This window comes from Osmia bicornis, chromosome 5 (assembly GCF_907164935.1).
Source record: "Osmia bicornis bicornis chromosome 5, iOsmBic2.1, whole genome shotgun sequence".
Classification (NCBI taxonomy): domain Eukaryota; kingdom Metazoa; phylum Arthropoda; class Insecta; order Hymenoptera; family Megachilidae; genus Osmia; species Osmia bicornis.
In genome coordinates, this window is record NC_060220.1 from 542,220 (window position 1) to 553,430 (window position 11,211).

At 31.5% G+C, this 11,211-nt stretch overlaps 5 protein-coding genes across 9 annotated transcripts; 3 read left to right on the plus strand and 2 right to left on the minus strand.

Moving 5' to 3' along the window:
* Positions 1-420: 420 nt before the first annotated feature.
* On the plus strand, positions 421-1,936 carry LOC114882669 (telomere length and silencing protein 1 homolog). The gene is made up of 7 exons (XM_029199570.2): positions 421-513; positions 610-722; positions 787-895; positions 969-1,114; positions 1,194-1,412; positions 1,488-1,621; positions 1,702-1,936. Exons 2-7 carry the CDS (start codon positions 610-612, stop codon positions 1,866-1,868), a joined length of 888 nt encoding a protein of 295 aa, XP_029055403.1. The 5' UTR covers positions 421-513; the 3' UTR covers positions 1,869-1,936.
* Positions 1,937-2,082: 146 nt separating this feature from the next.
* On the plus strand, positions 2,083-5,797 carry LOC114882666 (flotillin-1). Of its 2 annotated transcripts, XM_029199564.2 has the most exons (10): positions 2,083-2,253; positions 2,540-2,615; positions 2,695-2,785; positions 2,860-3,003; positions 3,090-3,209; positions 3,488-3,496; positions 3,824-4,039; positions 4,108-4,295; positions 4,353-4,728; positions 4,808-5,797. In XM_029199564.2, exons 1-10 carry the CDS (start codon positions 2,202-2,204, stop codon positions 4,823-4,825), a joined length of 1,290 nt encoding a protein of 429 aa, XP_029055397.1. In that variant the 5' UTR covers positions 2,083-2,201; the 3' UTR covers positions 4,826-5,797. The 2 variants fall into 2 exon arrangements, with proteins under 2 accessions (XP_029055397.1, XP_029055398.1); XM_029199565.2 differs by lacking the exon at positions 3,488-3,496 and having other exon boundaries at positions 2,085-2,253.
* Positions 5,798-5,896: 99 nt separating this feature from the next.
* On the plus strand, positions 5,897-7,272 carry LOC114882668 (ADP,ATP carrier protein-like). Of its 2 annotated transcripts, none has more exons than XM_029199569.2 (4): positions 5,897-6,214; positions 6,271-6,529; positions 6,586-6,697; positions 6,881-7,272. In XM_029199569.2, the coding sequence occupies exons 1-4, from the start codon at positions 6,061-6,063 to the stop codon at positions 7,160-7,162; spliced, it is 807 nt and encodes a 268-aa protein (XP_029055402.1). In that variant the 5' UTR covers positions 5,897-6,060; the 3' UTR covers positions 7,163-7,272. The 2 variants fall into 2 exon arrangements, with proteins under 2 accessions (XP_029055402.1, XP_029055401.1); XM_029199568.2 differs by having other exon boundaries at positions 6,029-6,214; positions 6,586-6,817.
* A 57-nt stretch (positions 7,273-7,329) lies between these two features.
* Positions 7,330-8,690, minus strand: LOC114882672 (uncharacterized protein CG1161). The gene is made up of 5 exons (XM_029199575.2): positions 8,474-8,690; positions 8,285-8,403; positions 8,069-8,183; positions 7,858-7,998; positions 7,330-7,770 (listed from the first exon to the last, which is right to left on the minus strand). Exons 1-5 carry the CDS (start codon positions 8,531-8,533, stop codon positions 7,621-7,623), a joined length of 585 nt encoding a protein of 194 aa, XP_029055408.1. The 5' UTR covers positions 8,534-8,690; the 3' UTR covers positions 7,330-7,620.
* A 178-nt stretch (positions 8,691-8,868) lies between these two features.
* On the minus strand, positions 8,869-11,211 carry LOC114882670 (syntaxin-12). 3 transcript variants are annotated; one of them, XM_029199572.2, is made up of 6 exons: positions 11,113-11,211; positions 10,595-10,754; positions 10,462-10,531; positions 10,226-10,400; positions 9,924-10,136; positions 8,869-9,847 (listed from the first exon to the last, which is right to left on the minus strand). In XM_029199572.2, the coding sequence occupies exons 2-6, from the start codon at positions 10,701-10,703 to the stop codon at positions 9,599-9,601; spliced, it is 816 nt and encodes a 271-aa protein (XP_029055405.1). In that variant the 5' UTR covers positions 10,704-10,754; positions 11,113-11,211; the 3' UTR covers positions 8,869-9,598. The 3 variants fall into 3 exon arrangements, with proteins under 3 accessions (XP_029055405.1, XP_029055404.1, XP_029055407.1); XM_029199571.2 differs by having other exon boundaries at positions 10,595-11,000; XM_029199574.2 differs by lacking the exon at positions 11,113-11,211 and having other exon boundaries at positions 10,595-11,105.

Here is an 11,211-nt window from a genome sequence, read left to right on the forward strand (position 1 = left end):
AATTGATATTTTATACTTTCAAATATTAGAACTGATTGGATACACTTCTGATAGTAGTCTATCAGGCTATCAATCTGATAGTCTTTTATCATATTACTGTTCTATTCTCCTCTCCACTGATTCCTGTAGTTTGAGTTTTACCCTATCTCCAGCAATACTGACAATCATCTGTTTGCATGGTATCACAATAGCAGATCCTTGTGTCACGTCTAGTGATATGAGAATTCAACTCGATAAATTTTATAAATTAGTCGCTTTGCATTGAGCGCCTCAGTCTGCCGTCGGTCCTCAGAGGTAAGGGGTTACGCTCTTATTTTTCGACCGTATCGCCATCTATACAAAAGTGGCGCAAACTACTCAACAACTTACCGATTGATTTCCCGAGCACTAGCGCCATCTAGCGGAAAGAGGTAGAAGTAAGTCGTCGAATAGTTTGCGCCGTTGTCGTATAGATGGCGCTAAGATAAAATTTTTTAAGTGCTCAATGTAAAAATAATCATACATACAAGCAATGTAAGATGTAAATCTTTTATTTGTATACATGATTTATAATACATGATGATTAAGTAAAATAGTTGTAAATATTTCTATTTATTTATTCCAAAACAGATGACTAGTACAGAAGAACATAAAATAGAATTTAAGAAAAAGCCCAAAAAGCAACTAAGGAAACGACATGTATCATCTGATGAAGATGATGAAAATGAGGAAGCATCAGTCAGGTAAATAATAATACTAATTATGTGTACATGTAAAATCTAATTGCAAGACTATTACTTCATTTAGAGAAAAAGTGGAGGAGATGAAAATTATACAGAAGCTTCGCGAGCGTCCCAAGGGTGTAAATGTTGTCGGGTTAGCACTTGGAGAAAATGTGACACCTGATGTAATGACAGTAAGTTTTGTAATTCTGTAGTTAATAATAAATACTATAGAAATTGTTCTTTCTAAGAAGGATCTTTTTCCAGTCAGATCCTTTTAATGTAAAAACTGGAGGAATGGTAAATATGGCTGCATTAAAAAATACAAAGCTTAAACAAAACGATGCTTATGAAACAGGAATAGGCACACAGTTCAATGCAGAAACAAATAAAAGAGATGAAGATGAAGAAATGTATATAGTATATAAAATATATTATCAAACAGTTACAAAATTAACAAATATTAACAATATTGTGTTATAATTTTTAAAGGGTAAAGTATATTGAAGAAGAATTATCAAAAAGGAAAAGCAAAAATGAAGACAAAACAGAAAGTGGATCTAACAATGATAAAGGATCCTATTGTTCACCAGAAGAAGCTGCATTACAAGCAGTACCTGAACATTTAAGACAAAGTTCTGCACATAGAAGCGAAGAAATGCTTTCAAATCAAATGTTGTCTGGTATTCCAGAAGTAGATCTTGGAATAGAGTACGTTTTTTTTGTTAGCAAACTACATATAAAAGAAATCGTATTTGTTATTGAAAAATTTGGTATATGTTATAGAGCAAAAATTCGTAATATTGAAGCTACAGAAGAAGCTAAGTTAAAGTTGCTTTGGGATAGGCACAGAAAGAAGGATGGCCCTTCACAATTTGTGCCAACAAATATGGCTGTTAATTTTGTACAACACAACAGATGTATGTTGTATATTTAATGTTTATTTGATTATTGTTTAATTTATAAATTGTCTACAATTATTATCTTCATTTCTTTTCAGTTAATATAGAAGACACAGATTTCCAAAAGTCTAAACAAGATTCTGATGACAAAAAAAAGGTAGCTGTTCCGCGAGATGATTTTAAAGGAAAAAGGAAGGACAATGGAGAAAAAGCAACCGATGATTACCACTACGAGCGATTTAAGAAACAATTCAGACGATTCTAAATTTTAATAAAACCATTTAAATAACAATTTATGTATTTCTTTGAAATATACATATAATCGATTATAAATATCATGTGAAATATATACATATATGTATAATAAATTTTGATTTATTGTTAGTAACAACTTGTTTTAAATGATTATGTGTATACCTAAAAATAAAACATGTTTTGTAGGAAACAGTTTTGTGTTTATTGTAAACTTGCCGTAAGCCTTGATACGATCTTACGACGATAACTAGCGACGTCAATTGGTGGTGGGGAAATTGCATCGAAATTCGATCCCTTTAAATTTCCAGTAACTATTATTTTTCCTTGTAACGCTCTTGTAACTATGAGTTGTGGATTTGTTACCTGTGGCCCAAACGAGGCACTCGTGGTGTCAGGTAAATAGATTTAGGCTGCAACTTGTCTGCTTTTATGCGCCTCAAATAACTCGACATGGGAGGAGTACTTTGTCAATTAATTGATTTAATTCGCATTCGTTAAAAATTGAATTACACGTTATATCATCAATTACGTTTAATTAACTATATATATTTAACGTAAAATTATGTTATTTCATGGTCTAATTAATTGTTCATTTATTTGAAGTATTTTTACTTGAATTTAAAAGACACCGATCGTAGAGATACATTAAAATATAATGGATTTTCGGCTCTTCTTTTTAAGGATGCTGCTACAGCAAACCCCTTTTGGTACCCGGTGGCCGAGTTTTTGTTTGGCCAATCGTTCAGCAAGTGCAAAAGTAAGTAAATTGTTATATTGTTAAAGATACAAAAGTAGCTTGTTGAACAAATGTTACTTTTACATTTTGTATTTCTTAGAATTTCATTAAACACCATGACTTTACAAGTGGAAAGTCCTACTGTGTATACATGTCAAGGTGTACCAATATCTGTAACAGGAATTGCACAGGTAAATGATTCAATATCAACTACTAACATACAAAAAATAATTATATATTACAACATTTGTGTATTTGTTTAAAGGTCAAAATACAAGGACAAAATGAAGAAATGCTTTCTACTGCGTGTGAGCAGTTTCTTGGAAAATCTGAAGACGAAATTCATAATATTGCGCTTGTTACATTAGAAGGGCATCAAAGGGCAATAATGGGAAGCATGACTGTAGAGGTACACTAAACCTTATACTATTATGATTAATTAAAGATAGATACAAATATTAATTGTGTGTACCTTATTTCATTTATGTATCACAGGAAATATACAAGGATCGAAAAAAATTCAGCAAGGAAGTTTTTGAAGTAGCAAGCAGTGATCTAGTCAATATGGGCATTACTGTTGTGTCCTATACATTAAAAGATATTCGAGACGAGGAAGTAAGTTCATCCTGTTTTTCATTAAAAAGTATTTATTTTGTATTCAAAAACTTAAGAAGAAATTCATCCAAAAAGGTATACTAAAAACTTGAAAATGATAGCAATGATAATGTGTTTTTAAAATCTTTTCAACAGTGATCTGTTATTAGAGTATACACTCTTAAAAGTCCCCCTTTAAGTGGTTGTATATGTATAAGTACTTTTTATTAATATCAGTTAATCTAGTCCAATCTTGTATATCGTAAATATTGAATACATTTTTGTTTTGCTACTTGCAGGGGGCAAAGGTACGTTCAAATTTTGTTTTATCACTACATATAATGCCAATGCACTGCTCTCCAGATGAAATTAGTAAAAATCGTTACTGTTCAATTAATGAGGGATTTAGAGCATATATCAAGTATTTGCTTCAATGGTAGCATAAATCTTCTACACACATTTGTAAATCTGTTCTTCAAATATGTGTGTGATATTTTTTATTGTATGCTGTCTTTGTGTAATTCAGGCCTAAATAAATTAAGTGCTAAAATTAATGTTATTATTTAACATTTTGAACGAAATAATATCATTATTAAACTGCATTGTGTTAAATTATATTTATCAATTATTTATAGGGATATCTTAAAGCACTTGGAATGGCGCGAACTGCTGAAGTAAAACGTGATGCGAGAATTGGCGAAGCCGAAGCTCGCCGAGATGCTCAGATTCGCGAAGCCATTGCAGAAGAACAAAGAATGGCTGCGCGTTTCCTTAACGATACTGACATTGCAAAAGCGCAACGAGATTTTGAATTAAAAAAAGCAGCTTATGATGTTGAAGTGCAAACTAAAGTAAGTGCTATATCATTTTCATCTTTGTTTAAGTAAATGGTAAATAATTAATTTCTAACTGTTCATAGAAAGCAGAAGCGGAAATGGCGTTTGAATTACAAGCTGCAAAGACAAAACAAAGAATTATGGAAGAACAGATGCAAGTAAAAGTGGTCGAACGCGGACAAGAAATAGCTGTACAAGAACAGGAAATGTTGAGACGCGAAAGAGAATTAGATGCAACAGTACGACGACCAGCCAATGCCGAAAAATACAGGTAATTTATAAATGAAAGAAACTGTTAAATAGGTATTAATAAACATTGTATTTACAGACTAGAAAAAATGGCTGAAGCTAATAAAATGCGTTTAGTAATGGAAGCCGAAGCAGAAGCTGAAGCTATCCGAATTCGTGGTGAAGCAGAAGCTTTTGCTATTGAAGCAAAAGCTAAAGCAGATGCGGAACAAATGGCAAAGAAAGCTGCTGCATGGAATGAATATAAGAGCGCTGCTATGATTGATATGATGCTTGATACACTTCCAAAGGTTGCGGCGGAAGTTGCAGCACCATTATCACAAGCAAAGAAGATAACGATGGTCTCTAGCGGAAATGGAACTGTTGGAGCAGAAAAATTAACCGAAGAAGTCTTTAACATCGTAACGCGCGTACCGGAACTGGTTAAGAATTTAACAGGAGTGGACATTGCAAAGGTAAAGTTCGTTATATAAGTTAATATTCGAAATGTACATATATTGATACATGAAAACTTCATATATATTTTTCTTTCAGTCTGTTCATGCTGCTTAAACAAACGATACAAGAATTTTAAATACTTCCTGACCACATCCATAATTATATGAAATATTTAATGAGTCTTTGATATATCATTTATTTTAATATGCTGCTCCATATTAGAGTCAATTTATTAATTTGAATTTCAATAACATTTAATTGGATGAAAAGTTCAGTATTTTCACTGCCAATTACTTGACGATAACAAGTTGATATTAATTAGTGCCAATTTTAAATGAATGTTTTAAAAAGTAAAAGATATTTCGTATAAATATTTGGAAATAGATTATAAACAATGAATATGTCCGCACAATATTCATATTCTATTACTTACACGATATGCAATAGATATAACAGTAAATGTCTGAGTTACAGGGGCAGTGAACGTGTATTTTATTTAACCAATATTTTATTTTTATCTATAATGTAAGTTAAAGTTGCAATAAAACTTTTATTTTATTATTTTTTTAATTAATCTTTTATGCACTTAGAAGAGAAAAAAATTGCAAATATATCTTTTTGAAGTCTCGTATTGACCAAAGAAGGTCCAGTTTTGTCCATACGTATATAACTTTGCCACTATGTGCCGAAACATTCCTCTAATATGCTATATGTACCTTTTAAATGTATTAACATAATTTAACGGGTATGAGCATTTTAGAAATGGTAATGCTACTATCTAATACATTCAATGTGGTTTGATGTTAAGTAATTTCGTCTAGTCCCTGAAATTGAAATATCTCCACTTAAGTGTTTAGTTATACAATATTTCCTACACTTAAAAATCTATTAATATATTTTACGTCGATTTTAGCTAGAATTTACTGTGATCTAAAACTCTTTGTACGAAAAAGAAAATTAGTCATAGTTCTTAAAACACGTTTGGGAGCTTTGATGATAAAATTTGTATGACCAATTTAACGCCTTAAATTAATGAAAACAAAAAAGATTCGATTTTATGTAAAGCGATTAAACGTTAAAATCAAATCAGCTGTGAATTAATTTACCTACCCTGTTATAATAAGTTAAAAACAAAAACAGAAAACAATAGAAGTTGTAAACTGAAATGCTATAAGGAGACTCTTGTCAGATATGGGTTAATAAATTTTCTTCATTTTTTTTTCACTGTCTTAGAATTGTTTGATGTAAAAAAATAAATGTACGAAAACAAGTTGTTTATAAAAACTGTTGACAGTATTAGTTTTCATCCAAATTAGTTTTACTTATGCCTATGTCTTGAAATTTGCACTATGGATGCATACAAATCATTTTTAGTAGATTTTTTAGCTGGTGGAATATCTGCAGCTGTTTCTAAAACTGCAGTTGCACCGATAGAAAGGGTAAAGTTGTTACTTCAGGTACAACATACCTCAAAACAAATAAGGCCAGAAGATCGGTACAAGGGTATGTACTTTATTTTTAACTAAAATGATTTATAAATGTTTCAAATCTTATTGTAGGTATGATAGACGCGTTTGTACGTATACCCAAGGAAACTGGTTTCCTCAGTTATTGGAGGGGCAATCTAGCTAATGTAATTCGATATTTTCCAACTCAAGCCTTAAATTTTGCGTTTAAAGACAAATTCAAAACTTTGTTCTTGGAAGGTGTTCCAAAAGATGCATTTTGGAAACAGTTTGCTGGAAATTTGGCATCCGGTGGAGCTGCTGGAGCAACATCCCTGTTATTTGTTTATCCACTTGATTTTGCACGTACAAGGTAATGTATTTCTTCTTCAACTTTAAATAATACTAAATGTTAAATATACTTTACAGATTAGCCGCAGATATTGGCAAAGCAGACAAACGAGAGTTTAAAGGTTTAGGGGACTGTTTGGTAAAAGTTTTCAAGACAGATGGTCTTTTTGGATTATATCGTGGTTTCAGTGTAAGTGTCCAAGGAATCATTATTTATAGAGCAGCATATTTTGGTTTTTACGACACTACAAGAGGCTTGCTTCCTGATCCGAAAAACACTCCGTTATATATTAACTTTTTAATTGCCCAAGTAAATGATTGCTTATCAAATTATTATGCTTAATTTGAATATGCTTACACAATATTTTTTCAGGTAGTAACAACAACGGCTGGAATCATATCGTATCCTTTCGATACGGTTAGAAGACGCATGATGATGCAGTCGGGACGTAGTAAAACGGAAATAATGTATAAAAACACATTGGACTGTTGGGTGAAAACAGCCAAAGCAGAAGGTGTTGCGGCTTTTTTTAAAGGGGCTTTTTCAAATATTCTTAGAGGTACTGGAGGAGCATTAGTTTTAACATTATATGATTCAGTTAAAGACCTAATTGATGCAGCACTGAGAAAAGGTTCAACCAAACCTTCGGAATAATATCTTTAATTTAATTGTGATACTAAAATAATTTGTAAGATCAAATACACTTTTCTGCAAATGAAATCCGAATTAATTGCATATTAAAATTCTTCAGTATAAATAACATTCTACATAATATTTAAATTTATTTTGAAATGAATATTTCGTAAAAAATATATACGTACTTACTAATAAAAATAACACATTGTTGACACTTTATTGTTTTATACATTAAATCTGATGAATTTTAAGATTGCTAGACATACATACCTGGTACAATGTGAATATATCAGCTGTGACCTAATTTATTGGCATTTACAAATAGATGGTGTTCTAATAATTTAATATACATATATATATATATATAACATATTCGGAAAAAATCAGATGCAGAACTTTAAATGCCTACAAATAAATGCCACAGCCTCATATCACTATTTATTATGCTTGATTTTTGTTTAGAAACAGTGTATAATTTAATTAAGCATGGTATGTCTGTCATAAATATTACGTCGCTGCTCACGAACTTGCCGTTTCCATTTATCTTGTTGATGACCGACACGATTCAATACATTACCTCTTTCACCCATAGGATGAGATGTTCCAGGACCAATTGATGAATCGTCCTATCGAAATAAATATAAAAATATTAAATTGAATTTGTAACATTTTATGTACATACATAATATATGTAACAATCCAAATATACATACATCAACGTTATTATGTTCATGGTAGCCAATGTTTGTTGAAGTTTTATGAATTGTTTTGTTCAATAATGGATCCAAACAGATTAAGAATAACATGTAAATCACTAAAAGGGATATAACCCAAATAACAAGTATTACCACTATCTGAAAACAGACAATTATTTCATTATTTTTCTGTATCAATTAAATTAGAATAGTAAAATAAGAAACTAACTTTAATAATAGTGGTATTCCTATTTTCATACTTGCAACCACATCTTGAACAAAATATTTCCTCCTTGCCTTTTAACTGATCTCCTACCTTTGGCAAAACAACACCTTCGCAATTACTGTGGATTAAAATTTAAATTAAATTATGATATTGACCTCGCTTCACAGGTGTTACGTATACGGGATTAAGTTCTCTATATTAAATAGGAATTTCAATTACCATTGAGAAGGTGGAACATTTATGATGTACGTTTTTCGCACTAACGATGATTGCGCTGTATTTACCACTGATGAAACATTAGGACAAATGCACTTACATCTTTTATCATCGTACTGCGCCTACAATCGTTTGTAAAAATTATATATTAGAAAAATTAAATGTCAATATTTGACTAACTGATATTCTAACCTCAGATTGTGACAAGCATAACAATGTGACTGCAGTTACGAGGAAGATATGCGTCAACATTATACAGTTACACGTTGCATCCAGACCCGTTTCTCTTTTAATACTTTAATGTATTTAACTCGTAAGCATAAAAACGTCTTTAGAAACAAATAAAATTTCACCGTTTCCAAATACACATCCCAACTGTCAAGCAAGCAGTTTGAATCACAGACGACGTAAATAATGACGATATACGACGAGTTTTCGTTCGTACGTAGCGCCACGGATGGCCTCTCGTTGAACGAATAATACGATATGAAATTTTTACCAAACTGTTTGTAAAAATCTTCTAAGTAATTGTTTTCTTAAAATAGTTTAATAGTTATTCAAATTGAATATTAATAATAAGACAGCCATTTTAATTCAAATCTGATGTAATGTAATTTGCTTTACATGGATTTATTACATTTTAATTAAAATAAATCAACATTCTTAAATATAATACATTAACTTACATCAATTTTCTATTCATATTCTCTGCGGTTCCATGTATCCTTATTAATATTCGTTTAGGGCGTTCGAAACATGCTTACACACTTCTATAATGATTATACCGGCACATCCATTCCGCTCTGATTCACACAACTCAAACAAGATTCAAAATTGAAAGCGCACTCTGACATCGTTTAAAATGAATCACCATACTTTCCGAGTATACTTAATAAAATTATATGGAATATTAATCACGACTATACCATCGATAGACCTATGTAAGTATACATATATATTTATATACCTTTTTTATATGAATATTTATGCATTAGTATTATGCAATGAGTAATGAAACGTACAAATGGACTGGGCAGTCGGAGACTTGCCATTGCACATTTTATTTTGTAAAATAGATCTTGCACCATTTATTATCACAATTACAAGAGCGTTGTTAATAACCATCAACGATGCAAGTTTTCTCTTTGTGTTCATTTCCCTTGATAGTACTATGCCTTCCATGTACTCGTAAAGCGATCATAATTGTATAAGGAGCTTCTTAAAAAAAAAAATATCAACCAAGTATTATACTTTGCAATTAGAATGCAGCTACATCTTGTTACTCATGCAAGAGTATCGTTCAGAATGTAAAATGTTTTATGAACTCTGCCAAGTTATGATCCCGATTAATATAGACAATACGACCACTCCAATAACTACGAGTACACATTTTTTCTTGCGCAGTTTATTCTGATACATACTCGCTTGCCTTACATGCGAAGTAGCCTCATTCACAGATACTTCTGTTCTTTCTACAGAGGCTTCTATAGAATCAATTACTTCTCCTTGATCATATACTAAAGCACCAAGATCTTTAAAGATTTGATTAATATCACTAATATTGCTCTGTAAAGACAATAATTATGCATTTCAATCCAATATCAGAAAGTCGACAATCCATTTCTCAAATAGAAATATTTACCTCTAACTGTCTTATGCTTGCTTCTTGTTCTTCTAACATTCGTAAATTTTGTTCCTCCTTTAATTGTTGTTGTTGTGTTTGTTTCTGAGTTCTACTATCTTGTAATTCTATCAATGTCTCTTGCTTCTTCTCACCAAATGGAGCAATACCTGCATTTGCTTTAGCTTTCCTAACCATTTCCTTTTCCTTGGAAGCTGCAAGTCTTTGTACCGCCTGAAATTTTATACATATTAGTTAATATAATCATTATTGTATATTAAGATGCTTGTCTTATCCTGTAAGTTTATAAATGAGTTTGTTACTTGAAAAGAATTTAATGCACTGGTAAATTCATCTTGAAGTCGTTCTCTTTGCATTTTACGTTGTCTTTGTTCCCCAGGACTTGTAGAGCCTGAATTATTAGCTAATATAGCTAAGTCTCGAAGAAGTACGCTAGTATCTTTTGCCAACTGTTGTGTATAATGCTGTATCTGATGCCTAAAAACAAATCAGTGATCTTAAATGTACAGATCTTGGACATTTACAAATTAAAACTTACAGTTGGTTTCGAAGTTCTTGGGAGTCTGTAGAGCTGCCCAATTGATTAACCATCTTTTGCATGGAAGACACTGTGAAATATAAGTCAAGATGAGCACAAAGTTTTTCTGTATCAACAAAATTAACACGCTTACCATTTTGAGATATCTTCAAAATTGATGTACCAATCGTTTGAGACAGTCTACCAAAATCTTGTTCCCTTGCAGGGCCACCATTGTGGTACGATGAGAACCCAATATCCATGGTGACTTATGTTTTAATTCAATGGGGTTGAAAGTATTGGAATATTATTTTCTGTGTCAAATAATAACCTCGTTGTTAGAGGTTATTCGTTCACTGGTTAACACATAAAGTTAACCATTCGTAGTAAGTCACGGTCGTAATTTTTTTTTTTTGTATTAATTGAATTTAGGATTACTGAATTCGAGTACGTTGAAAATACAGAAGAATGAATACCACGATGACAGTTCGAACGTCAAAGATGGCAAATAATGATTATCTACTGAGTGCTACTGAGTAGATTCTACTCCTATTCCACTGCTGTCAACAAAATGACCAGAAAGATGATTAGCTTGCAGGATGATTCATACAATTACTAACGAAAAATTAGTGATTTCTCTGATAAAAGCTATATATATATATATATATCAACCTTTATGTTGTTCCTCGAAATAAATCAAGTTCACTGTGGGAAGCTCTAAAACTTCAGGTAAATCGATAAAGCCTAAGGCAAGTCTTAAATGAATATAGT

What these genes read in the sequence shown, in the direction of transcription:
- LOC114882666 (XM_029199564.2), top strand. Translation starts at nt 2,202, where the DNA reads ATGAGTTGTGGATTTGTTACCTGTGGCCCAAACGAGGCACTCGTGGTG. An exon ending in ATCGTTCAGCAAGTGCAAAA is followed by an intron (nt 2,616 to 2,694) that starts GTAAGTAAATTG and finishes TGTATTTCTTAG; the next exon opens with AATTTCATTAAACACCATGA. An exon ending in CTGTAACAGGAATTGCACAG is followed by an intron (nt 2,786 to 2,859) that starts GTAAATGATTCA and finishes ATTTGTTTAAAG; the next exon opens with GTCAAAATACAAGGACAAAA.
- LOC114882669 (XM_029199570.2), top strand. Translation starts at nt 610, where the DNA reads ATGACTAGTACAGAAGAACATAAAATAGAATTTAAGAAAAAGCCCAAA. An exon ending in TGACACCTGATGTAATGACA is followed by an intron (nt 896 to 968) that starts GTAAGTTTTGTA and finishes ATCTTTTTCCAG; the next exon opens with TCAGATCCTTTTAATGTAAA. An exon ending in TTTTGTACAACACAACAGAT is followed by an intron (nt 1,622 to 1,701) that starts GTATGTTGTATA and finishes ATTTCTTTTCAG; the next exon opens with TTAATATAGAAGACACAGAT.
- LOC114882670 (XM_029199572.2), bottom strand. Translation starts at nt 10,703, where the DNA reads ATGGATATTGGGTTCTCATCGTACCACAATGGTGGCCCTGCAAGGGAA. An exon ending in TTTGAAGATATCTCAAAATG is followed by an intron (nt 10,532 to 10,594) that starts GTAAGCGTGTTA and finishes TATATTTCACAG; the next exon opens with TGTCTTCCATGCAAAAGATG. An exon ending in CAAGCATAAGACAGTTAGAG is followed by an intron (nt 9,848 to 9,923) that starts GTAAATATTTCT and finishes TTGTCTTTACAG; the next exon opens with AGCAATATTAGTGATATTAA.
- LOC114882672 (XM_029199575.2), bottom strand. Translation starts at nt 8,533, where the DNA reads ATGTTGACGCATATCTTCCTCGTAACTGCAGTCACATTGTTATGCTTG. An exon ending in AATGTTCCACCTTCTCAATG is followed by an intron (nt 8,184 to 8,284) that starts GTAATTGAAATT and finishes TTTAATCCACAG; the next exon opens with TAATTGCGAAGGTGTTGTTT. An exon ending in ATGAACATAATAACGTTGAT is followed by an intron (nt 7,771 to 7,857) that starts GTATGTATATTT and finishes TTATTTCGATAG; the next exon opens with GACGATTCATCAATTGGTCC.
- LOC114882668 (XM_029199568.2), top strand. Translation starts at nt 6,061, where the DNA reads ATGGATGCATACAAATCATTTTTAGTAGATTTTTTAGCTGGTGGAATA. An exon ending in CTTGATTTTGCACGTACAAG is followed by an intron (nt 6,530 to 6,585) that starts GTAATGTATTTC and finishes TATACTTTACAG; the next exon opens with ATTAGCCGCAGATATTGGCA. An exon ending in TTAACTTTTTAATTGCCCAA is followed by an intron (nt 6,818 to 6,880) that starts GTAAATGATTGC and finishes ATATTTTTTCAG; the next exon opens with GTAGTAACAACAACGGCTGG.